At 54.0% G+C, this 23957-nt stretch overlaps 1 protein-coding gene across 4 annotated transcripts in view; it reads left to right on the top strand.

Annotated features, from left to right (window-relative positions):
- The window catches only part of EIF4E2 (eukaryotic translation initiation factor 4E family member 2), a 29285-nt gene extending 14734 nt beyond the window's left edge, over window positions 1-14551 (top strand). Inside the window, exons 7-8 of one of the 4 annotated variants that reach the window (XM_037063514.1) lie at window positions 5675-5752; window positions 12105-14551. In XM_037063514.1, the coding sequence (XP_036919409.1) occupies window positions 5675-5720 (46 nt within the window). In that variant the 3' untranslated portion in view covers window positions 5721-5752; window positions 12105-14551. Of the gene's footprint in view, window positions 1-909; window positions 1174-3141; window positions 3248-5674; window positions 5753-12104 lie in introns of those variants that run through there. The other 3 variants (XM_037063515.1, XM_037063512.1, XM_037063513.1) reach the window with 3 other exon arrangements.
- Window positions 14552-23957: the final 9406 nt, after the last annotated feature.

The following is a 23957-nucleotide window of genomic DNA, read 5'->3' as shown; positions in this document are numbered from 1 at the left end:
AGGAGTCAGGACGTGTAGGTCCAACTTCTCTCCTTTGACTCCAGCATCAGGATGTGTCTTTGGCAAGTCTCTGCCACCCGGCCTCAGTTTTTCCATCTGTGAAATGGGGCTGATGCCACTCCACCTGACAGGGTTGTTGGGAGGCTCACTGAATCTTTATCATGCAAGGTCCTCAGAAAGAGACTGCGCTTACAGGGCCGAGTATTAGTGCCGCTGTCATCGTCATCATCATCAGACGTGACACCATCATGATGTTGTTCTGGTTAAAGACTAGTGACAGCCCATTTGGGAGTCTTCCGCATGCATCCACAGGTGGTGGCCTTAGCTGAAACCAGCCGGGGGCCTGTTTTTGACCTGAACGCTGCCCCAGGAGTTGGTCCGTAGGCAGCCCCCAGGAGCTACGAGCCAGCCATAGCGCTGGGCACTGGATTGAGCGTCCTGTGTTAGCATTGTTTCCTCTGAGTAGATTTTTCCTGTGCATTATTCTGAGGGTGGAAATAGTGTCTGCCCTCCAACCAGTTTTAGTGCAGGCTGGAGGCATCCACACCTGCCTTGTCTAGGACTCCCAGACCACTCCCCAGTTCGGTCCCCCCCAAAGCAAGCTTTTCACTGGGGTAGGAAGGGAAAAGAGGTATTTTCCAGCTCTCCCCTCTCCACTGGTCTCCCTCTCTCATACCCTGAGGCAGTTCTTCCTGACTTCTGTAGCAATGTGTTCAAGTCCGTACAGAGGCTGGGAGAGCCTGTGGGCTGTTGCCTTAGTCTGCTGTGCTGCTTATCCAGCCGTCTGCCTAGCACTCCAGCCCTGCAGCGACAGGGACCAGAAAACCCTCCTTGACACCCAGATGCTACTTTCTTCGCGTCTCCCTCCCTTTCCTCCCCCAATGTGCCGACCTTTTGCACTCCTACTAGAATGCCAGGCAGGCTGGGCCCCCCAAGGCTCCTTTTCCAAAACCTCTGGAAGCCGCGGTTGAATGGGCCATGACCCTCTCCCTGTGTGGATGGCACCATCATTGAAGCTGGCATCATCGGAGCCCCTTGTTCTGTTGGCGTGCTACCTGGAAGACCCTTCTGTCCTGGACGAGAGGAATCGGAGGAGCACTTTGTGTTTTAAGAACAGGCTGACACAGCAGCTACCACAACAGCTGAGATCACTTAATAAATGGTGCTAAACTAGCTTGTCTCATGCTCTTGCTCTTTGTGGCGCATCAAAGAAGTGGCCTTTCAGACTGACTGTCACCACGTTAAGGAGCGGCACAGACTTCTCCATGAGGGCCATCGGGGGAGTGCAGCTTCATTTCCATAAGCCCACTGTACAGTGTCCCGTGGTGTTTCATTCCACTTCCGCTGAGGTCTGACATAAGGAGGTGATATCTAACCCAACATGAGACCCCATTTTCTGGTACTTGAATTTTAGTTTCCATCTGGCCATGCCGATGAACAAGAACAGAGTGGTTTCTGAGGTAGAGTTCAGCTGGAAGGCCGTTAAGGTTGGAAAGGGGGGTCCTTGGCTTTTGCTTCGCTGGCTTTGTTTGCCTCTACTTCAGAGATAGCTCTTGCTTGGAGGTGAAGTCCTGAGTCCCTCTGTGTGCGTCTGTATGCAGCTTCCTTGCTTGGTGCTGACGGGCTTTTCTCACTGCCAGAGCTGCCCAAGCCACAAGCTCTGCCGGCCTCTCCCTTGCGCTTTCCCTGTACAGCCAGGTGGTCATCCTCTTTAAGCCAGCTCCGCTGGCAGGGCCTCCAAGGCCCAGCCCTTCCCTTTCTCCCAGGCGGTTTTGCCTCGGGAGCCAGGCTGGGGTGGCATCTTCTTCCTCTGTGAGTCTGCTCCTTAGGGTTGCTGACCGCAGTGTATGCCAGCCCCTCGCGTGCTTTGTGGCTTGGCTTGCGTGGCCCATAGGCCCTAACCTGCATGCACAGATTGCAGTGAACCTCATGTTCCTTTCGGCTTTCTTGGGAGCTACCAATGAAACCAAAACCAAACGTTTTTGCAGACCCTGGGTCAGGTTGCCTAACAGCATCTGTGAAGGTGGCCATAGGCAGATGTGGGGGTTTCCAAAGTGGCTGTTCCATTGGTGGCGCCATCCCGGGCTTGTGCTGCCCTGATGGACCATCGGGCTCCATGTGGCCCGGCATCCCACAGGACACAGTTGGGAGCTGCACCCTGGGCTCCGCCCTTGGGAGCAGTTGTGTCGTTGCTGCTTTGTTGCAGACACAAAGTCGGTCGGAGGTCCTGGGAAAGGGGAGGTGTGTTGGTACATGGAGGTGCCTGTTCTCTGATGTCAGCATTTGTGATTATCGCTTAGGGCCTTTTTCCTCTTGCCTCCACTAGTGTGTCATGTGTACTGGCCTTCATTTCGGCTCATGTCCAGGGCATAGGTGTAACGTCACCGTCCTGAGCCAGGGTTCATCAGAAAGCACCAAACTGACCTTGAGACCCCTCTGGTCCTTGCCACATGTGAGCAGACGTCAGAACTGTCCTGCTTCGTGCCCTTCCTCATGGCTCTTGCACAGGATGGCTTTGTTTAAGCCAAGGGACAGCAGCTGCTGGGACTTGAGAATCGAGGAAATGAAGGAAGAAGCGCTCTGTAGAACAGGCCCAAGTATTCTGGAAATGGCGAGGGGACTCTTAGGAGTGGCCTAGATTCTCAGGCAGGTGGACCTCTATCTTGCTACATTTCTGTCCAATTTCCAATGTCGTTTTTTCAACTCAGTTTCTCCAGCCTGTCCCTCACTGCTTGTGGCCTTTTCCTGCTGTGCTTGCGCTCCTAGGAGAGCTGGAGAGGCAGTCACTGCCGCGCTGAGCACCCAGGCTGCTTAGCTGTGGAGGGGTCACCTGCCTGCTGCCTCCTGCTCTTGTGTTGCCCGCAGTGGGCCCCATACAAGTGAACAGGTCCCAGTGAGAAATGGGAGGCTGGTTAGACCGAGTGTGCGCCCAGGTGTATAGTTCCTGTTAATGAGGCCAGTCACCGCTGAGGCTATGTAAGTTTGGGTCTTTGTAGGCATGAGGTGACTTGCTGCATCCTTCGTTTTGAGAGGCAGTCTCCTAACACAGACTTGTAACCCAGAATCATGGGCACATCGGGGTAACACTGGGCAGAGAGCCCACACAGCAGCACTGTCTTCTGTGCTGCCTCTTTGGAATAGGCTCATGATCCCTTTGTGCGTCTGGCCTGGAACGGAAGCGGGGAAGACAGGGCCGTCTTCACGCAGGGGGCCACCGTGGTGGGGAGACTGACAGCTCCCTCTGCAGAGAGAGTTGAGGGTAGGTGACTTCTCTTTATTTCTTTATTCTAGAGGAGAAACAGATCAAGTCGTGGGGAATTTCTTTAACCTTGTCCAGATTTCATTTTATTTAAACATCAGCCTTTGTGGGCCAGGGCCAACCCTTCCTTCTGTTGTGGCTAAATCATAGCCCAATGGCGCTGGGCCACACTAGTGCAACTGCTGGCCTGGCTTAGGAAATGTGTCCCTACTGATGTTCCAGGTAAAGGAAGCCCAGGCTAGTAGGAGGCTGAGCTTGTCCCATGGGTGTGGGGGACCAGCTGGGTGTGGAGGGCTAGCTGAGTGCAAGGCTGTGAACCAGGCCTTGGGGGTGGGGTTGGGTGGGTGAAAGTTCAGGGCCACACAAAAATGAGCTCTCTGCTCCCAGAGTTTGCTTTCCAGTAAGTGAGCTGAAACAAGAGTGGTCTTCAAAGGACTCTGCTAACTTGTTATTTGAGTTTGTTCAGAATTCCCTGTGGGCTATATTCATCTCAGCAAGTTTTTTTAGAAGCTTCATTCATATGACACTTTTTTGACATTTAACTTTTTTCTTTTACCTTTAAAAGAAGCAAGTTTTAGTATTACTTAATATGCCTGGGATGCCACATGGAAAATAGGCCGTTTTCCCTCGCTTTAGCTCGTTGGTTTGCTCGTAGCCAGAGTGATGGTGCCAGTGACTGTGACCAGCTGCTTTGTTTCCACTGGGCCCGTGTGAGGGACGTCCTTTACCCGGTTCTTCATGCCAAGGTTTAACATGAGGACGGAACTTGTGAAGGAACAGGGAGGTTGGTTCTGTGTGGGAACTAGGCAGAGGGCGTCTGAGGTCCGTATGTGTCTGTAGGTTCTGGACACAGCTGCTCTGTTGGGACTAGTGCAGGCCTTCCTAGAAACAAAGGAATAAATGAGATGAAGCTTCCACATAATCATGTCATTTCTTGTGGACACTAAAGTGCTTAAAACAGAAGTTAAAGCTCACTGTTAAAACGAGAGGGGCTTCCTGGCTTATTGCCTCAGCATCGGATTTGGCTTTGCCTTATGTGCCTTACTTAACTCGGAATGAAGAGCGAAGTGGCCTTCTGACGTCACACGTGGACTCACAGAGCTCCTCCCTGCATGGCCATCACCAGAGTGGGCTGTGGGACAGATGTCTCGCTGTGGAAGCTGAACTGACGGACTGGCGCGCCTGCTCAGTCCTTCTGAGCTGTGCTTCTCAGCTCAGTCCGTGCGTGTGTGCAGCTTCGAGGCTGCAGAGCACTGGCTTGCGAGGACGGAGCCGCGTCGGTGTTGCCGGGAGAGGGGGTTGGCACTGCCAGGTCTCTGTATTCAACCCCTCCCCCGTTTAAAAGGAAGAACAAAAGCTACCTGTAGGAGTCCTGGTAAGAAAGTGTGCTTCAGTGGCCATAACCTAAACCTGTCGCAAGTGACACAGTACATTGTCACTCCTTTAAACAAAGGGTGGAATGATTCACAAAGGGAAATCTTAGATTTTAGAAGCCCCAAACGACCCATTATGTGTATAATTGCCAGGGAACTTAGCAGACATTTCATCCATAATGGGGTGGCAAAGTGGCCAGGATATTCTCTTGTAGTTCTCTGACAAAATTGGAGGTGTATTAGGGCTCCAGATGCCGGAGGACTCTTCTGTCTTCTCGGGCAGAGTCACCAAGGACCTCTCTGGAGCACCAGCCTGAGAGACCGTGCCCCTGGGTCACACTCCTGCCCCTCCCTGACCCCAGTTTCTGCGAGAGCTCATCAGCATGGAAGCTGTCCTGAGCCTCATTCCCTGGAGACCGCGGACTGCTGTGACCTGCACCGCCTAAACTTTAGATGATCACACGGGTGTATTCAGAAACGACCAGTATAAACTTGGGGTCTCATGTTAGAGGCTCAGAAGGTAGGGAATGTGAAAGCAAAGCAATGCAGAGCGGTGTCCCCCTTGCACCTGTAGACGTGATGCCGTTGGGCACCTGCCTCTGCCCTCAAGGTGAGGCCTGGTGCAGCAGAGCCCTTCCTGCCCCACACCCCCCCCCCCCGCCGCCTCCCTGCTGCCCTTTGCCCCAGTGAGTGGGAGGTGTTGCCCTTGATGGTGGAGCTTAGCTCTGCCCTCATTGGCCTCCCTGATGAACTCGTGGGAGGTTGGGCTATAAAACCTCAACGGAACAGTGAGCGAGGGTCAGAGTTCACCAGTGGAGCAGCCAGGACAAGTGCCAACTGTCCCTGAAAAGCATTGCCCTCCCTGCAAATCTGATGGCGAGTCCAGGTGGGAAGCCTCACAGCTGTGCTTCCGATATCAGGTGGGCTGCACTCGACCTTGAGGGATTCTGAAGCAGGGTGTGGGGTGATGTGTCTTCTCTTTGTTGTTAAAAAGCTTTTGATCTGAATGTGCTATTGTGTTTTTTTGTCTCTGGTTTGCCAGGGCCTGGGAGGAGTTTCATGGCCTGGTGAACAGCAGCGGCCGCTGATCGGACGCTCCCCTCTGTCTCTCACACTCAGGGTAGGGCCTCGTCTATTCTCTGTAACCCTGTGACATACCTCTCAGCTGTAGGGCCCCTCATCCCAAGGGGCTGTGCTCCCCCCGTGTACCCCCAGCCTTAATCTGCCCACATTAGTCAGCTCCAGCCCCTCCTCTGGCTGATGCTCACGGTTTCAGTCCAAACCCACTGGACTGCGGTGCTCCTTGGGTCGCATGTCTCCCAGTGAACACCTGGGCAGGTTGCTCAGTCTCAACCGCCCTTCCCTCGTTTGGGAGGGAGGGTCCACGGACTAACACGTCTCTGGCCTCCTCCGATGCCAGCATTTGGTGGTGATGCATGTGCCACAGATCCTTTTTCTTTGGCCCAAACGTGGCCATTTGCAAGTCCTCTGGCAGTGTCCTGTGACTAACGTGGGGCAGGTGAGACATTTTTCTCGTTTGCTGTGGGTTTGTCAGTTGGGGCAGAAGGGCGGGTTTGCACAGTGAGAGTCCTGGGGTGGGTGCAGGGCTCTGTGGGAGATAGAGAGCTCCGGGTCGTGCTGTGACTACCACTGCATGCTGGCCAGCAGGGAGAGGCCCTGGGACAGCGGCGCGGGGTTAGCTGGAGCGTTCACAGATGGCGCGTTCGCATTCTGGCGAAGGGCATGCTAGGTTCAGGTCCACCGCTTTAGAGAGGACACTGGGAGCACTTACTCTGGACGAGGAGTGGATGGAGAGACTGTCTGTGTGTGCTGACCCAGGAGCATCTTCCTGGACAGGACCCGCCTCTCCTCCCCACCCACCGTTCCTAAGAAACAGAATTTCTTAGGGTGGAACAGAATGTGTCGGCTGTAGTAGCTGCTTCAAAACTCCACCTTCACAGGGAGGAAATGAGACTTTTTTCAAGAGGAGACCTGCATCCCTTGGGTGGGCTGGTCAAGAGGGATGACACAGGGATAGAAGCAGGTGGCCAAGGGGTCTGAGGACTGTGTGGATAAACAGTCCCAGAGTTGCTGCACACGGGATGATGCCACTCACACCTCTTACTGTACCAGTTTAATTCCCATATGATAAATTCCATTTTAGATGATAATGCTAGATTTTTTAAGTTTTTTAAAAAAGATGTTTATTGATTTAGACCCTGGTTGGTGTAGCTCAGTGGATTGAGCCCGGGCCTGCAAACCAAAGGGTCGAAGTTCAATTCCCAGTCAGGGCACATGCCTGGGTTGTGGGCCAGGTCCCCAGTAGGGGGCGCATGAGAGGCAACCAGACATTGATGTTTCTCTCTCTGTCTCCCCTTCCCCTCTCTCTAAAAATAAATAAATAAACTCTTTAAAAATATTTGTTGATTTGAGAGAGAAAGGAGGAGAAAGGGAGAAAGACAAATATCAATGTGAGAGAAGCATCTATTGGTTGCCTCTCATATGTGCCCCGACTGGGGATCAAACCCACATACATAGGTATGTGCCCTGACCAGGGATTGAACCTGCAGCTTTTTGGAGTACAGGGTGATGTTCCAACCAATGGAGCTACACTGGCATGGGCTAGATGATAATACTAGATTTTTTAAAGTTGAAATTTAAAAGGTTTCTCTGTCATTTGTAGTCAACATGGAATTCTGGGATGGCTGCTAATATGCCAGAAAGGATGGAAATGACATTAGCTGTGCAATTAGATACACCGATTTGCAGGCTGCAGAGTAGGTATTTGAAGTATATTAAGTTTAATTTCCAGAGGCCTGCGTCTATAATGGAATTGTTTTAATTATATTACCATATTGAATTATGTCTAATATTTTTTTACTTTTAATATCCCTATAATTGCAATGCTTACAGTGAAAGTAATAAGAAAGATTTTTGACGTAGTTTAATTATCAATATTTACTTCTTAAAGTACATAAAACGATACCTTAGAAGTCAGTAGCATTAATAACATCTTAGGTTCCATGCAAAACACTTTAAAGTGAAATTGGAATAGTCAGAATGAGAGAAAACTTATTCCCTCTCCCCTTAGTTACAACTAAATCCCCCAGATAAAATATCGAATTGCTTTGGAAAGTCCTATCTTTGCATGATTGCCATTTTGTAGTCTCTGTGTTCTCCCCTTCCCCCGTCTTTTTTTTTTATTTTAGATTTTATTTAGCCCTGGCTGGTGTAGCTCAGTGGATTGAGCGAGGGCCTGCGAACCACATGATTGTGGTTCAATTCCCAGTCAGGGCACATGCCTGGGTTGCAGGCCAGTTGCAGGACTCATGAGAGGCAACCATACATTGATATTTCTCTCCTTCTCTTCTTCTCCTCCTCTCTAAAGATAAATAAATAAAATAATTTTTTAAAAAAGATTTTACTTATTTATTTTTAGAGAGCGGGGAAGGGAGGGAGAAAGGGGGAAAGAAACATAGATGTGCGAGAGAGACATCAATCAGTTGCCTCTCACACGCCCCCAACTCAGGACCTGGCCTGCAACCCAGGCATGTGCCCTGACTAGGAATTGAACCGGTAACCTTTTGGTTCACAGGCCGATGCTCAGTCCACTGAGCCACACCAGCCAGGGGCTCCCCACTCTGTCTTTTATGGGCAGATGAAGGGGGCACTTGTGCCCCATGATGTACAGACTTGGAAGTCTGAGAGAAGGATTAGAGTCCAAACAAAAACCCAGCTCACTCCATCGTCTTGCTAGACTTGAAAAGGCCTTCTTCCTATTTCATGTATTGATTTAACCTTGAAGTGGGTGCTCGCAGAAGCTGCACGTGTCCAGCTTGTGTTGCCTGAGCTGCCATTTCAGACACCCCTGACATTCGGCCTCTCGTCCTCTCTTTGTGTTTTCCCCTTACAAGGAGGTCACGATCTGTGATGAAATAAAAACTGCTGTTTAAATAATTCTTATTGAACCACGAGTGGTTCCTCAGTTTATAGGATATTTTTTGCCATTATATGTGACTGCTAATGCTGGAGGATCATTTCATTTGGCCCCCCATTATAAGAGAATTGACCTTCCCAGCATGGTGTCCCTAGAAGCCCCAGTTAGCTGCTGGGAGAGGATTCTGGTCACTTCTGTTTCTGGGCTGGCATGCACAGAACAGTGGTCTGTACTTCTGGGGAATGAAGTTGGTGTGGCCACTCAGTGGGAAGTCAGGCATTGAAATGGCCCCGCTGCACCTAGGGGCTTGACTTTTTAGTTCCTGTGTGGTCAGGAGCGTGGAGGAAGCCAGAACGGGGTGGGGCTGCACAGCTGAGGGCCAGAGAATGTTCCCGTGAAGAGCATGGGCACTTCAGCTGGCAGCCTCTCTGTGGCTACACTCTCAGGGCCCCCGGCAGGGCTGATGCGCAGGGTGGGCTCCTCCTGGCTGGCGCCCAGCTTTCCCCAGAGGACCCAGAGTCTCTTTGTGCCCAGCTCAGGGGCAGGTTTCTGTAAGAACAGGAGGTGTTCTGAGGGACCAGCTACTCTGCTCCCCCACCGTCCACCCTCAGGAGCTAACTCTGCCCTAGCTCATTCTTTCTAGAGTTTGTTGTACTCGTCCATTTTTCTGAAAGGACAGAAGGTGACCATTTTGAGGCAGAGCAGATTAGAAAGTGGTTTGAGGTATTTGGGCAACACTTTGCCGCACATTGCCTGGCAGTGTGCAGTTAGGAGCCAGTTTTGATGGAGCTCTGCTGTTCCTGAGGCTCTGTCATCCCGACAGAGGGTCATCCAGGGGAGAGAGAGTCCCTGTGGCATTGTGGGTCCTGCAGCCCTGTGTCCTGTGCCCTGGCATGTAAACGCCTGCTGGGATAGGTTAAGGTGCAGTGAGAATCTCCATGTCTGGGGCCCAGTCCTGGTAGCTCATTTTACATAAATTTGCAGGTGAGAGTGTAAAGTTTCCCTCACTTCCTTCTAAAATGTCTTCCAAATCAAGAACAGCAAGAACCTTCCCGGTAGCCTGTGCACCATCCCAGCCTGGCTGGGTGGCTGGGGGCCAGCTTTTGGGAGTTCTCTCGGATTTCTGAAATGTTAGTTTGCTTTTAAAGGAACAGAAGCCCATCTTTTTGTACAAAAACAAAAATCACCTGTGCCTCTGCCACTTCCTGTCTCCACTCGCCCTTTCCCTGTCTCCTAATCTCTCGCAGCCTGGGAGAGTGATTAGGTTCCCAGGGAACCTCTCTTGGTTCCCAGCTGGTTCCAGGTGAACACATTCTGCAGACCGAATTTGGCCCCAGGCTGCTCTCAGCCCACTTCTTTTTTAGAAAGGCTGAACCAAAGCCACCAACTGCCACCAGCCTGTCATTGCAGGAACCTGTCACCCACCCTGTTGCTCTTTCTCTTCCTTGATGACAGACTCTGGAGGAACAGCTGATTGTCNTGAGTTAGGGTGTTGGTGTCCTCTCCTGTTTTCTGACTCTGCGGGCTTGGCGGCAGCAGCAACACCGAGAAGAAGTATGAAGACCTCTCCAGCCACCCCGCCATGGGAGGAATTTGTTTGCGGCCAACCCCAGCACAGGGCAGGAATTCTTCCCGAAAAGGACCACCTGCTTAGGGTGAAGACGTCCTGGAAAGGCTCTTCCTTATGTCACAGAACAGTGGCTAGGGCTGCTCCCGACCCTGGTCTGTCCTCTCCTCTAAGGCTGATCGGTCTCCCGCAGGCAGACCTTTCCCCGGCTCTCCTTCCTGCACCCCCACCCACCTATCACCTGCCTTGCTTCTCCCTGCTGGTTCATGACCCAGTCGCTCAGTGGGAGTAGAGGTGGCATGGGAAGGAAGGAGATGGAACAGAGCAAGCCACCCCCTCCTCACGCTTCTTTGGTAGGCGTGTCCTCTGTCCTGCGGACTCTGCGGTAGCAACTGTCCCTCCAGGGTTCCGAAGTAGCACACACACCAGTTCCACTTGCCGCTCTCTGTCTTAGGGTCGGGTATGTTTCTTGTCCTTTGCTGGCTACTTGGTGGCATCTCGGTGGGGTCTGTCCTTTTGAAAGTCCTTTTTAAAAAGATGCATACTCCATTAAGTTCCCTTTATATTTGGCCTTCAGCTCCTTAGATCGATGGAGCGCCCAGGAGCCATTCATAAATGAGCTACGTGGGCACGCATGACAGTTACGGAAAATGCCGGTGGGCTTTTGGATACTGTCGGTTTCTTCTGTGGGCAGAGGTCGCCTGCCGGGCCGCAGCTCCCGGTTGGTCCATGTCTCACACTCACTGCAGCTTGTCTCTGCGTCAGGGGGCCGTTAGTCCCTGCCAGCCTGCCCCTGGCACGGAGGAGAGCCCATGGCCCGTGGTGGGAGGACACTGCTGCCTGGCTGGACTGAGTGTACCTGCTCATGTGGACCCGTTGCCCTGTGCCCAGTGAGATAGGGCCACTGAAGCCAAGTTTCTAGAATGTTCCATTAAAAATTAAAGGGTAATAATGGCTTCAGAATCAGGTTAATGACACTTTCTGTTTCAGAATTTCAGACAAATTGAAGATGTAAGCACTGGGCCAGAGTAGTAGATAAGGCGACCTCTAGAGCCCCTTCCAGCCCTTAGATCTCGGGACTCGAATGGCTGAGGTGTCGCTGGGTCCTGGTGGGCGCAGGAGTGGGCACTAGCAGGTGGCCAGACCTGTCTGCACACAGTAGCAGGCAATGGGCAGGACGCATCCTGTAGTCCGTGCCACACACACGTGCACACCCACTCACGATTCTCTTTCAAGACCGAGAACTGAGTTTCTAAAGTGGAGGGTACCTGGGTTTCACCTGCGGGGACATCCCTTTTAGCTGCTGCAAGTTTGAAGCCCAGGGTTGTTTGGTTGGTCTTTTTGAGTAGGTAGCACAATCGTGTGGTTCAGTTTGTTTTTAAAGTGTGTGTGTGTGTGTGAGAAAGAGAGGCCTCCCTCCTACCTGACAGCCCCCGCACAGCCTCTGCCCTGCCCCCCTCCCCTGTTCTGGGGAGCCGGCACTGCTGGTTTCTCGGGGAGCCTGCAGCCTTGCTCCGTGCACTGTGAGCAGATGCGGATGTGGTCCTCCTTCCCCAGCCCCTGCGTGCACGAAAGGGAGCATCCTATGTGTGCACGGTGTTCTGCACCTTAACTTACCCATTTCTCCTGGAGATGTTTCCTTATTAGCAGGGAGCTTCCTTTTATTTTTTAAGCTACACAGTGTCCCATTATATGAGTGTGCCATTGCATTAATATTTAACTAGTCCCCTATTGATGTGCGTTCAGGTGGTTTGGAATCTTTTGCTCCTGCGGAAAGTCGAGTCACAGTGTTTGAAGGGACTTGGGGGGCCAGTCACAGAGCCAGCAGTAGGACAGTGAGGGAGGGGGGTCCTGGGCTGTGTCCCAGGCAGACGGGCCCCCGGGCTGCAGAGTTCAGGCCTCCCCTGTGTGTGTGCGTGGTCTGCAGACCTGTGAACTGAATGCTGTTTTCTCCATCTTTTCTTCCAGGGACAACTCCAGCTTTCGAAACACAAAAATCACATTGTGAACGTGCACAGCTGGCAGTAATCCTCTCCTGTGTGTGTGTCGCCCAAGTGGACAGGAGGTCTCTGGCTGGCCCTCCCCTCTGCTCACGGAGGGCACCCCTGGGCAGCCTGCTCCCTTTTGCACTCATTCCTGGAGGACGGACTCCGCTAGACACCCTCCAGCAGCGCCGACTTTATAAAGCGGAAGAATGGCAAACGTGACTTTGTGACAGACACACTTTTTTAATGGGTTTCTGTGGGGGGAGTCTAGCCTTTCATTTTGCCGCGTGCTGTCTGGGTGCCTCTCAGGCCTCCTGCCGTGCTCCTCTCTGCCGTGCGAAGGTGCCGTGGCTGAGGGCACCAGCCAGAGCTGCAGGCTGGGAGCTGTCAGTGTTAGGGACGCCCATGTGCCCAGGAAGCCCTGTTTGTTGGAGAGTCCGGGGTAGCTGTAAATGCTGTCTTCTAGCTTTGCCATTAAATTATTGGGACGTTCTGTTTATTTCGCTCCCCTCTCCCCCAAGCCCACCAGCCTCTGACAGTGTGTTGTTGACTGTGTGTGGTCTCCTGCCTTATGCCCGCCAGTCTTCCCTGGGGCGGGACTCTCCTGCTCAGGCGCTGCTGCACTCAGAACTGTGCCCCAGAGGGCCACCGCCTTCCCCGAGGCACCTTAGAGGTATGACTCCATAAATTAAACTAGAGCAGAAGCCAGCTGGGTCAGGAGCAAAATGGCAGCAGAGGTCCTGAGCAAGACTGGGAGCGGAGGGCAGTGTCTGAAAGCCTGTTTACCCAGAGGGGCGGGGCCTGTGTGTCCAGCCTGTGTCTGTGGGTTCTCACCTGGCCCTCACCGAGGGAGGGAGCAAAGGCTGGCCATAGCCAGGTGCTCACCCTCTCTGGTGAAAACTCTGTGGTTCTGAAACTGGGCATCCAAAGAAAAGGTGACCATGGCAGATGGCTTTCTTTGAGTGGCTGTGCCTGTCTGGGGGTGTCAGAGACCTGCTCAGTCCTCATCACCTGGTACCTATGTGGCAAGCATGTGCCGATCCAGGACGCCCACAGAAACTTCTGGCAGGCTCCGGCAGGCGTGCCTCAGAGAAGTCTCAGAGCACGTGGGAGTGGCCTAAGTACTGAGGAGCAGTCCTCTCACAGCCTTGAAGGAGCTCTGTCTTACTAGGCTCTCGTGAGCAGAGACAGAAGTACCTTAAATTAAGGTCCCTCCTGAAATCTTGCAGGCCAGATGGCCTCAGCTACCTGGCCTCGGAGGCGAAGTTGCGTCCTTACTGCTCCTGTCACTCCTCCCACTGCCCATCCCCTCAACACCCTCCGATCACCACTGTCTGGGATGCTTTCTGCTGAAAGAACAGAAATACAGGGGCCGAAGGGAGGTGCTGCTTCTGTTACAGGTGAGGTCAGTTCAGGTAAGAAGATCGAGCAGTGATTTAAGCCACAGGAACAGGAAGGATAAACTCTAGTGCCCAGGCCTTTGCCAAGTGCCCAGGCAACAGGAGCAGTGCTGGCTGGCTGGGGAGCGAGGCTGCCCCCAGAGACCTGCTCAGCTGCTGGGGGGCATCCCCCTTGCCCGAACTCGGATTTGCCGTGGGAATCCCAGAGAGAGCGGGCACTGGGGCTGCCCTCCTGTGGGCATCTCTCGGACTGGTGTGTGTGCATAGCGTGTTCACAAGTGAGGGTGTTGTCATGCCTGTGCTCAGGTGGTTTGTCCACATTCATGTTGTTCTTTCTAGTTTGGTCTCATTTGCTCAGATTTTTTACTCTTGTGTTCCTGAAGCTGCTTGTGTCTCCCCTTCCTCTTTGTCATCACAGCATTTGATAGTGGTTTTCCCCCCATGCAAAACAGGCTGACCTTGTGCTGGGTAGGCCCGGGGTGGCTTCTGTTGGGCTGCGACTTGCCCTCCAAGTGCTCCAGACACTGCCTGGAGCTCTCAGCGGGGGCTGGAAGAGTCGGCTGGTCCCCACCGCCCACCCTCCAGCCTCACCTGGGAGTCCCCTCCACCTCCGCCTCCGGAGGCCTCTGCCGGAGGCCTCTGCCGTGCTGAGGTGGGACCCAGTTGGCCATGGCACCGTCTGTTTTTTTGCGGGGGAAGGGGGAGTGCACCTGACAAACACCGATGTCGCTGCCAGGGGCCGAGGAGCTACTTCCCACTTAACGCAGGCGCGCTGTGTTCCCGGGGCCCCTCCCCCTCCAGTGCCGTGCTCATCTCGTCCTGTCCCTGTGTGCTCCTGCTTTCCCCGCCAATATTCCCTATTGGCAGTGGCAGTAACTTTGCACCCAGAGAGACCCTTGTGGTTCGCGATGCCCCAGGGATGAGTCTCCAGGCGTCCACCAGCGGAGAAGCGAAGGCGGTGACAGGAGGGACCCAGTGTCGCACTTTCAGAGCCATTGTCTGCTCAATAATAAACAGAAGGTATCAGCAACAGCGGGCTGCAGACTCTTCAATACGCGGGAGACGGGGTGTGGTGCTTTGTTGCTGCCTGTGCTGCCCTCCCGCGCACCGCCTCGGCTGGAGTGCGTCTCGGACTGCGCAGGGATGGCGGGCGTAAACACGCGTGGGAGTGTTCTCTGATTGGCGGGCATCGCTGCCAAAACTCAGTTGACGTTTTTAATACCACAGAGTCGTCGTTAACTCTTCTCAACTTGGGGAAAGGAATATTGGAATGGAAGGCAGCTCCACGAATTAGAATGAAGTAAGACATCCCTCCAGGCCTACGCTTGGAGTGTCGATTGAGATTAAGTAGCTCAGCCCAAAGGTGGGTGGGTGGGCGGGAGTCCTGCTGCCGGGTGCCCATGGGAGCACCCAGAGGGGCGAGACCCGCAGAGCCTCAGTTACTGTGCGTGAGGGTTTAAAACAATGCGTCGTGAGGCCCTGTTTCAGCAGATGGAAATTTTCCTTCTGTGTATATCATCCATGGTGCAAATAGGGGACAGAAAGCCTTGGAAGTTACTTTCATAGTGCGACAGGCTGGCAGACTCAGTAACTGAAAAAGGCAAGAAGGAAACCACTCAGAGAGGCAGCAACTCCAGGAGCTGCTGCCGGAGGCGGGAGGCTGCCCCCTGGTCCTGGTGCCCAGTGTGAACACGCCTGGCTTGGAGCACGGCCGGGCAGCTGGGCTGCTTTGGGGACACCACCACTGCAGAGGTGCAGGAGAGCCACACCGCCGGGAGCGGGAGCAGGCCCTTTTCTCCCTCCAGCATTGAGGCTTTCCTTGGGGCGCCTGGCCGGGTGGGCTGAGTCCTTGGCCTAGGACCCCCAAAACAGAGGAAGCTGAGAGGATGAAAGAGCTGAGCGACTGATCGTATGGTTCTCCCCTTTTTCCACTCAGCACCTAGACACACCCTTCCACACATCCCTGAACTTGAACAGTATCTCAGGAGTAGCCCTGTTTCTGCCCAAGACAGAATGAATTGTAGGATATTCTTAACCCTCTCCCCAAACTGAGGACGGGTAAAGCTCAGCCTCCGTGGATGCCTCTGATTCCGCCCCAGCCTCATCCGGCGGGAAGGGAGAATAGCGGGACGGTACCTAAAGACGAAGGAGAGATGTCCGCCAGTCTTGGGCCCAAGAAGGCAGGCGGAGCTGTCAGGTGTCCCTGGGCCAGCAGGCCTTCCTCCTGTCACTGACCAGAGGACTGCGGACCTTGATGCCCAAGCGCCAGAGGCCTGTCCCAGCCCTGGCCTTGGCCTGCTCCTCCAGGTCCCCCCGGGGCAGTTCCTGGAAGGGGCCGAGGTCCTACAAAGGCTGCAGCCCATCTGTTGCCAGGCCACCCTGGCCCTGTCCATCATGCAGTTCTTGGGGGGCCTGCCCCCCCTCAGTGCTCCGCTTTCTCAGGGCTATTTTCCGTGCTCTCTGACTCACCGTGCCCACCACACCCCAGCCCTGGGCACCCTGGCTGGGGTCCTGGCTGACTCAGTGCTGGGCTGCTTTGCAGTTGCTAATCTACCCGAACACTCGCCTCACCTGCTGTCTCCTGCCAGTCCCCACTTTCCCTTGTGCCCTCCAAGACTCCTCACAAAGGGCAGGGGTCTCACCCCTCCAACTGATAAAATGGCCAGTGCCAGAGGCAGAGAGACCCCACCTCTCCTTAACACAGCGGGTGCCCCTTGGGAGGTCCTAGGGACAGCCGGGACCACGGCCTTTGCCTGGGTTCCTGGCTCACACAGCTCCCCAAACCAGCGGGATTTCCTGAGCTGTGAGGACAAGGGGAGCATCTTGTGTTCTGAGTTCCTGAAATCACCTAAGAGCCAGGGGCTGACACGGGTGTGTTGTTATTGGTAACCAGCCCCTTTCCAGCACAACTGGGTTTATGTTTATCAAGTGACTTTTGTTTTTTTGTTTTTTAATTTGTATTTAGTTTTTAGAGAGAGAGGAAGGGAGAGCAAAAGAGAGGGAGAGAAACAGCCAACCAACTGAGCCACGGGGTCAGGGCGATCAGGGGATGTTTGGAAGCACCTGAGGATGGGGCTAGTTGCCAGGGCAACCATCCCAGAATAGAGGGGTGGAACTTTCAGTCCCACTCCCTGACCTCCGGGGAGGGTAGAGGGGCTGGAGGTTGAATCAGTCACCAATGGCCAAGGATGGAATCAGCCCTGCCCACGTGACGAGGCCTCCATAAAACCCAAGGGGAATGTGAGGAGAGCTTCCATGTTGCCACTGCGTCCGGCCGAAGTCTCCACGGGGGGAGAAGCCCTTCTGTGCAAAAGCTCACCCTGGGCATCTCTTCTCTGGCTGTGAGCTGCTCAGGCAAGTTGGTGGAACCCGAGGAAGAGGTTGGTGAGAACTGCAGGTGACAGCCTGGCCTTGTGACTGGCATCCTGGATGAGGCCATGGGAACCTCCAGTCGGTGGCTGCTCAGTGAGAAGTGCAGGTGGCAACTTGAACTTGTGATTGGAGCGTGTGTGGAAGGCACAGTTTTCCTGACTGAGCCCTTCAGCTGGGGACTCTGGATGCTATCCCCAGGCAGGCAGACAGAATCAAGTTGAAGTCCAGGCACCAGCCTTCCCTGGGTCGTCAAGGCACAGGCAGAGAGGCGGAGGGTGGAGAGGATCACAGGCAGGGGTGAGGGTGGGCTGACCGCAGAGCAGAAGGGAGGGCTGCAGGCCTGCTGAGGCTGCTTGGAAGACTGGCAGGAAAGGCTGCAGGCACCTGAGTCCAGAAAGAGGGCGATTCCAGGTGATGGCAGAGACCAAGAGTGAGTGCGGGGCCAGCAGCTCAGAGAGAAGATCAGGGAGGCCAAGAACCCACGAGGGAGGGGAGATGGGTGTGGGCCATGTCATCCAGGTGGTGACGTGTGCTGCAGCCCAAACTGAGCCCAAAGCCAGGGGTCTCTCCACCCAGCACATCACAGCCCACTCCCCACCTCCTCACGGTGCATCGCTCACTTAGTGTCTGGGCCCAGGTCAGTATCTATTCTGACTTAAGTCCCTGTTAAACTTCCTTCACACAGACTTTGGGGCAGGTCGGGGGGAATGCGTGGCTCAGACCAAAGGACCGAGGGCACCGAGAGGTCCCATTGGTGCGTCTTAGGCCTGACCCGGGGAATTGGCAGCCTTTGCCTGGAGCCTCAGCCATGCCAGGGCTCACAGCCCCAGCGCAGGCTCAGGCCCGACTCCCTAGCCCTTAGCTGAGGTCCTGGGCCACCACAGCAGGGATCTGGGCATGAGCTTGGGCTCGGGTGTCGTTCTGGCAGCATGTCACCTCGTCTTGATGAGTCCACTGTCAGGGAACAGAGCGTCTGCCAGGAAGAGGGTGTGTGGAGGTGGAAGACTGGCAGCCCAGGGGACAACTGCCATTCACTGTCACCTTCCTGTGGTATCCGACCCCGAGTGCTGCCGTAAAACAGCCTCTGAAGTCACAGGCAGTGTGAGGATTAGCCCCTGACCCCTGTGCTCTGGGTTAGAGGAAGAGGCATCGGTGTGAGGTTGCGTGTATGTCCATACACGTGTACACCTACTCAGGGAGACAGCGAAATAACCACAGCTGTGGGGACGAGCGCACATTGGTACACACAGACACAACACGGGGCCTGGCACCCAGAACACCCCTGTTTTACTGTAAAATCTTTTACTACAAAATCATAAGTGTGACATTCTCTAACATACCAATGTCACATTCAAGCATACCATATGACATTTTAGGTGACATGTTCACATTAAAACTCTTAAGTCATTACACCCGTGTTATTACCCCACCAGCCATATTCAAGCAGGCCGGCCCCTCTATCTCCCCTAGCTCTCTCCTCTAAGGGAGCCTGGAAACGATGACACCCCAGGGGCAGTGAGTGCCCTGCACCCAGACCTTAATGTCTACACGCCACTCTCCAGGAGGGCCACTTGCTGGGGGACTGACCATGGAGGGTACACCAAGGGTAGACCAGATGGCCCTTAAGGCCACCATCATCCCTGGGATCTAGGGTTTCAGGATGAGGGTGAGGGAACTAACTTCTGCCACTTTCCACAGCTATCCAGGCCATGGGGACACTGTGCTGTCAGACAGGCTCTCAGCTGTTGGTGGCTGATGAATTATGCCCTAGGCCCTGTGGTGACCCGGCAGCTTGCCAGTTTGGCCACAATGGTGCTGAATGTCCAGGCTCTGAGCCCCTGGCATCTGGGAAGTGCTCCACAGTGAGTTTTCCAGACCGCAGCTGCCAGGAAGGCGTGGTGGGAGCTTTGGAACCCACCATGAGCCAGACAGGAAATTCCTCAAGACACAGGTCACCATGAAGTGACATGAGATGCCAACCGCTCCTGCACCTGTCATGCCTCCGCCTTCAGTCCCAAGACCCAGAGGCCCAGGGCCCCAAATAAGTACCTGCTGCTGCTGCTCCTGCTGTGCCTGCCTCCCGCAGCCCTTCTCCCTCCCAGCGCTGCCCCGCCCCGCCCCCTTGCACTGCCCCGGCTGCTCCGGTCTCCCCCCACCATTCACATACCTTTCCTTCTGCCTTCTCGCCCCCAAATATGCTTTACTCCCCTTGCTAAGGTAGGGGGGCCCTTTCCTGATTTTAACCGTGCTCATTGGGCAGACAAACTGGTGCATTCAAACGACGAGATAGGATTCAATGGTAAAAAGAAATGAGCTTTCAAGCCATAAGAAGACATGGAGGAAACTTGAATGCACGTGACTAAGTGACAGGAAGAAATCCGAAAGACTACACACTGCATGACTCCAACTACATGACGTTCTGGAAAAATCAACTCTGCCAACGGTGAAAAGATCCCAGCGGCTGCGGGTTGGGGGCGGGGTGCACGGGCAGAGGACGTTCAGGGCGGCGACACTCCCCTCGTGACCCTCACGGGTGGGCGCGTGACATGATACCTGTGTGGAAACCCACAGGAGGCACAGCGGCCAGGGTGAACCCTACTGTGCACGACGGCCTTTAGTTCCTAGCAACGTGTCCGCATCGGCTTCTCAGTGGTAGCACGTGGGCGGCACGGGGGAAGATGCTGACAATCCAGAACCTGGGGAGGGGGAAGGGGATATGCGGACCCTGTGCTCAACATTTCCTGCGAACCTGCAAATGCTGTTTCCACGTTTTGTTAAGAAGTAATTTTAGTCTCCCAGGAGTTGCGGAAGTAGTGCAGAGGCCAGGATCTCCCTCCCCCAACCCGTTCCCCTCCCACTGGGGAACGGTTTACACCACGATGGGACAAGACGAAATCCGGGGCCCCCCACCTGACAGCGGCTTCATGTGTGTCACTGCGCGCACAGAGTCTGGTTCCCGGTTGCTGGGTTTCCATGGCCACGTGCTGACTCCTCCTGTGAATTGCTGTAATATATTCAACAGTCCCTTCAGCTGGACTTAAGTTTGTTTTCAACTTTTTGCTGTTACAAAGGTCATTAATTTCAATGTCAGTTAACAGGTAAGGGTATTTACTCTGTGGGTGTCCCCTATAGAAGCCCTTCGTGCATATGGACCCATTTAATCCTCCAACCACGCGCCTTCCCCCCTCCTGCAGGCGCAGGACCCGCAGCGCAGGAAAATGAAACACTGGCCGCCAGAGCCCGGGCCCTTGCCCACAGAGCCCTCTGCCCCAAGAAGGCTCCCTGCGTTTCCTTAGGGTAAACGCCCAGGGATGGGAGCGCGGGGCCACGGGGGACACACCTCGTCTCTGCCGCCAGCAGCACAACCAGCTCACGCTGGTGCCCGCAGCGCCCGGGCCTTCATTCCACAGGCGTAAGGCTGCTTCTGCGTCTGAGAGTGCGCGTCTCTCTCTGCGTTGGGAGGGTTCTTCCTGGCTGTGGCAGCCCACCAGCCCAGGTCGCAGGCAAACTGGGAGTCCTGGCAGGTGGATGTCCCAGCGGCGGTGGCCTCCATCTAATGGACCGGGAGCTGCTTGGTTGCCTCTTGGTTGGGATAGCGGGGAGGGGGGGTCTGCACTGTACCCCAGAGCTGCGGGGTGGGACGGGGCTCCCGTTGCCCGCAGTGGCAAGTGATTTCATAACGCGCACTGCCCTCCCCTGTCTCTCTCCCACACTCTCCTGTGGGTGTTGCCCGGGATCTCTTCTCAGGAAGCCATTTGCACGGAATCCTTATCTCGAAGCTGCCTGCTTCTACGGAGACCCAAACCAAACCACGGAGAGGACGGGCACACAGAACCAGAAGGCCCAGAGGCAGCGAAGGCTCCGGGGCTGCTGTGATTCAGTGGTCCCGCATTGCCATCAAGAACGCAGTCCTGCCGTGGCTGGTGTGGTTCAGTGGATTGAGCACTGGCAGATGGAAAGGTCCGCAGTTTGATTCCCAGTCAGGGCACAAGCCTGGGTTGTGGGCCAGGTCCCCATGTGAGGTTGTGAAAGAGGCAAACCACGTTTCTCTCCCTCTTTCTCCTTCCTTTCCCCTCTCTCTAAAAATAAACAAACCCTTAAAAAACAGCAACGACAAACAATCCTTTTCTTCTCTCTCCCCTGTCTCTCTTGGGAGAGCTTCTTCCTCTGCACCAACCCTCGTGGTGGCAAAAAGGCTTCAGCGCTTCCAGGGTTCTCAGTGCATTCCAGTTTTTCCAGAAAAGGAGGGAGAACAGGAGTCTGGGTGCTCTTGCCAAAGGGCATGGGATACTCCTTCCCTGGCGCCCCTGCAAACCTCCCTGTGAGTTTCTTTGGCTTCAACAGGGAGAAGTGGCCATACCTAGGCCACACAGGGTGCGTGAGCATCGAGTGAACTAAAGTCCGGAGGAGCACGGCGCAGTGTCTGAAACGTGCTGGGGATCGGGGAACGACATAATAACCAATAAATGTTGGTGCCAAGGGGGACGATCTTGGCACGGGTGTTGAACGAGTCTCCGAGCGGAATGTATGTGCTCGGCGGCGCCATCTAGTGGTGGTTTGGCTTTGCTACATCTTGGCCCCCTCTAGATGAAGGAACAGAACGAGAGAAAGTTGAGGGTCCGAGACACCCCAGGGACCCTTTACCCATAGGCCCCAGACTCTGGGAGCTGCTGCGAGGGGACAGGCAGGGCTTGGGCTATATGGGTGTCACCTGGGACAGGGTACAGGCTTCGGTCTTCTCTTCCCACCCTCATGCTAGACACAAGGTTCCATTGTCACCCCAAATTCAACAGGTCCACAAAGGGCTTGCCCTGGGCCTCCCATTCACCTTCCACCACTTGTTAGCAGGAGAGGAATTAACTGACTAACTGCACATCAATGTCTTTCACTTTTAAATAACTCTTCAAGTAGCAAACCTCTGAAACCGACCTTAACGTATTATGCATATTACACTTTAGTGTATATGGTGATGTTTCAAATCACTAAAGAAGTATTACTCAATAAAGGGGCTGGGGGGTTAATTTAATTAACTATTAAAAATGAAATAATCTCATCCTCTTCTCCTTTCATTAGATATTAATTATTGGCATTATTTCCTTGATGCCCAGCATTTGTGATAGGCATCACCTGGCTCTTTGTCAAAAAGCCATGAGGCGGGTCCATGTGTGATCTTTGGCCTGGGATGGGGGAAGGTGCCCCAAATTTGGGGGGCCCCGCATGTGGAGGGGTAGCGTCCTGGAGGGGTAGGGAGGGCACTTGTACTGGGAATCGTGAGCAAGGAGGCAGCCATGTCGAGGGCACTGGAACCAGGTTCTCATGGTTGGAAAGGAGCTATGACCTGGCAAGGGAGATGTGTGCAGCTGTGAGCGTGAGCGTGTCTGTGTGTCCTTGTGCTTGTGTGCGTGCACGTGTTTCCCAGTTCTGCCTGCTGGCAAGGCCTGGGAACACGACACACCTGTGACAGCGGCCACACCCACCATCTAGGCCTTGGTTCCCGAAGGGCATACTCCACCAATGGGAGCCAGGCTCCTAGGACACATGGAGAAAGGGAACTCGGATGAACCCGGAACACCCCCAGGGCCAGAGAAGTAGGAAGTACTTCTAAATGTCAGGACATTTAGAAAAAAGTCAGAAAAGCTAATTTAAAGGGGCTACCAGTAGCCAAACCTGGGACAATTTGAGCATCCAAATAACTAATGATAGTAACAGATTATAATCCATTAAATAACATAAGAATTCAGGAGCCCATGCTGATAGAAATGAATGGACGAGTGAGAATGGAAAGCTATTTCTCACCGAAGAAGGGCGGCCAACCGCTGCAGGAGTGGCCACGTCAGAACATCACTGTTGGGCAGGCACCGCTGTAAGAATTCATTCTGTTCCGGCAGGAAGCAGTAAGATGCCGAACGAATGGTGATGGGCAGGGGGTGGGGGTGTGTGAGGGGTGGGGTTTTACATGGCCTTGAAGAACAGTGGGAAGACCTGGCATGTGCTGTCCTCATCGGCGTCCGAGGGACTAAGGTACCACCACCACTGTGGGACAGAGACAGCAGGTGGCATTTTTTAAAAATAACTTTTTAGTTTTTCGATTACCGTTGACGACAGTGTTACATCAGCCCAGCATTTGTGATAGGCATCACCTGGCTCTGATCATGAGGAAATATGGGACAATCCAAGTTGTGGGACGTTCTGCAGAGTGACTGGTCTGTGCTCTCCCAAGGTGCTGAAGTCCTGAGAGTCAAAGAGAAACTGAGGGGCCACTTCTGACGAGGAGTGACTAGGGAGGCGAGAGGACAGGGTGCAGCGCAGGGTCCTGACCTGGAGCCTTTGCCCTGGTGACACCTGGGAAACTGGGATAGTGCCCTCTGCTGAAGGGTGTGTGAGAGGTCTTTGTACTATTCTTTCGGCTTTTCTGTAACTTTAAAGCTGTTAACATTTTAACTTTATTTTTTAAATACTTTATTCATTATCTTCTTTAAATTTTATCTTTTTAATCCTCACCCAAGGTTATGTTCATTGATTTTAGAGAGGGAGAGAGAGAAACATTGACGTGAGAGAGAAGCGTGGATTGGTTGTTTCCCATCTGTGCCCCAACTGGGGATCCAACCCGCAACCTAGGTATGTGACCTGACCAGGGTTGTACAGGATAATGCTCCAACCAACTGAGCTACCTGGCCAGGGCCCTATTTATTTATTTTTTAAAGAGAGGGGAAGGGAGGGAGGAAGAGAGGAAGAGAAACATCAACTGGTTTCCTCCAGCATGCCCACAACTTGGGGACCTGGCCCGCAACCCCAGCATGTGCCCTCACAGGGAATTGAACAGGTGACCTTTGGGTTTGCAGGCCGTAGCTCAATCCACTGAGCCACACCAGCCAGGGCAACCTTTCAACTTTCAAATGTTAAAAACAATCACAGGACTGACCTGCCCGCTCTGGTCAAGATTAGAATCTTCAGCTTCCTGTCCAGAGCGTCAGGTGACTTGCCCACAGGCTCCCACCAGAAACTAGACAACTGGACGAAACGCCCACTGGCACCAGGAAACAGGCGGCACAGGAGAAAAGGGG

The sequence above is a fragment of the Sturnira hondurensis genome, unplaced genomic scaffold (assembly GCF_014824575.4).
Source record: "Sturnira hondurensis isolate 20B ecotype Veracruz unplaced genomic scaffold, ASM1482457v3 Scaffold0014615, whole genome shotgun sequence".
NCBI lineage: Eukaryota > Metazoa > Chordata > Mammalia > Chiroptera > Phyllostomidae > Sturnira > Sturnira hondurensis.
Note: the sequence above shows the minus strand (reverse complement) of the source record. Positions and strands in the feature narration are given on the sequence as shown.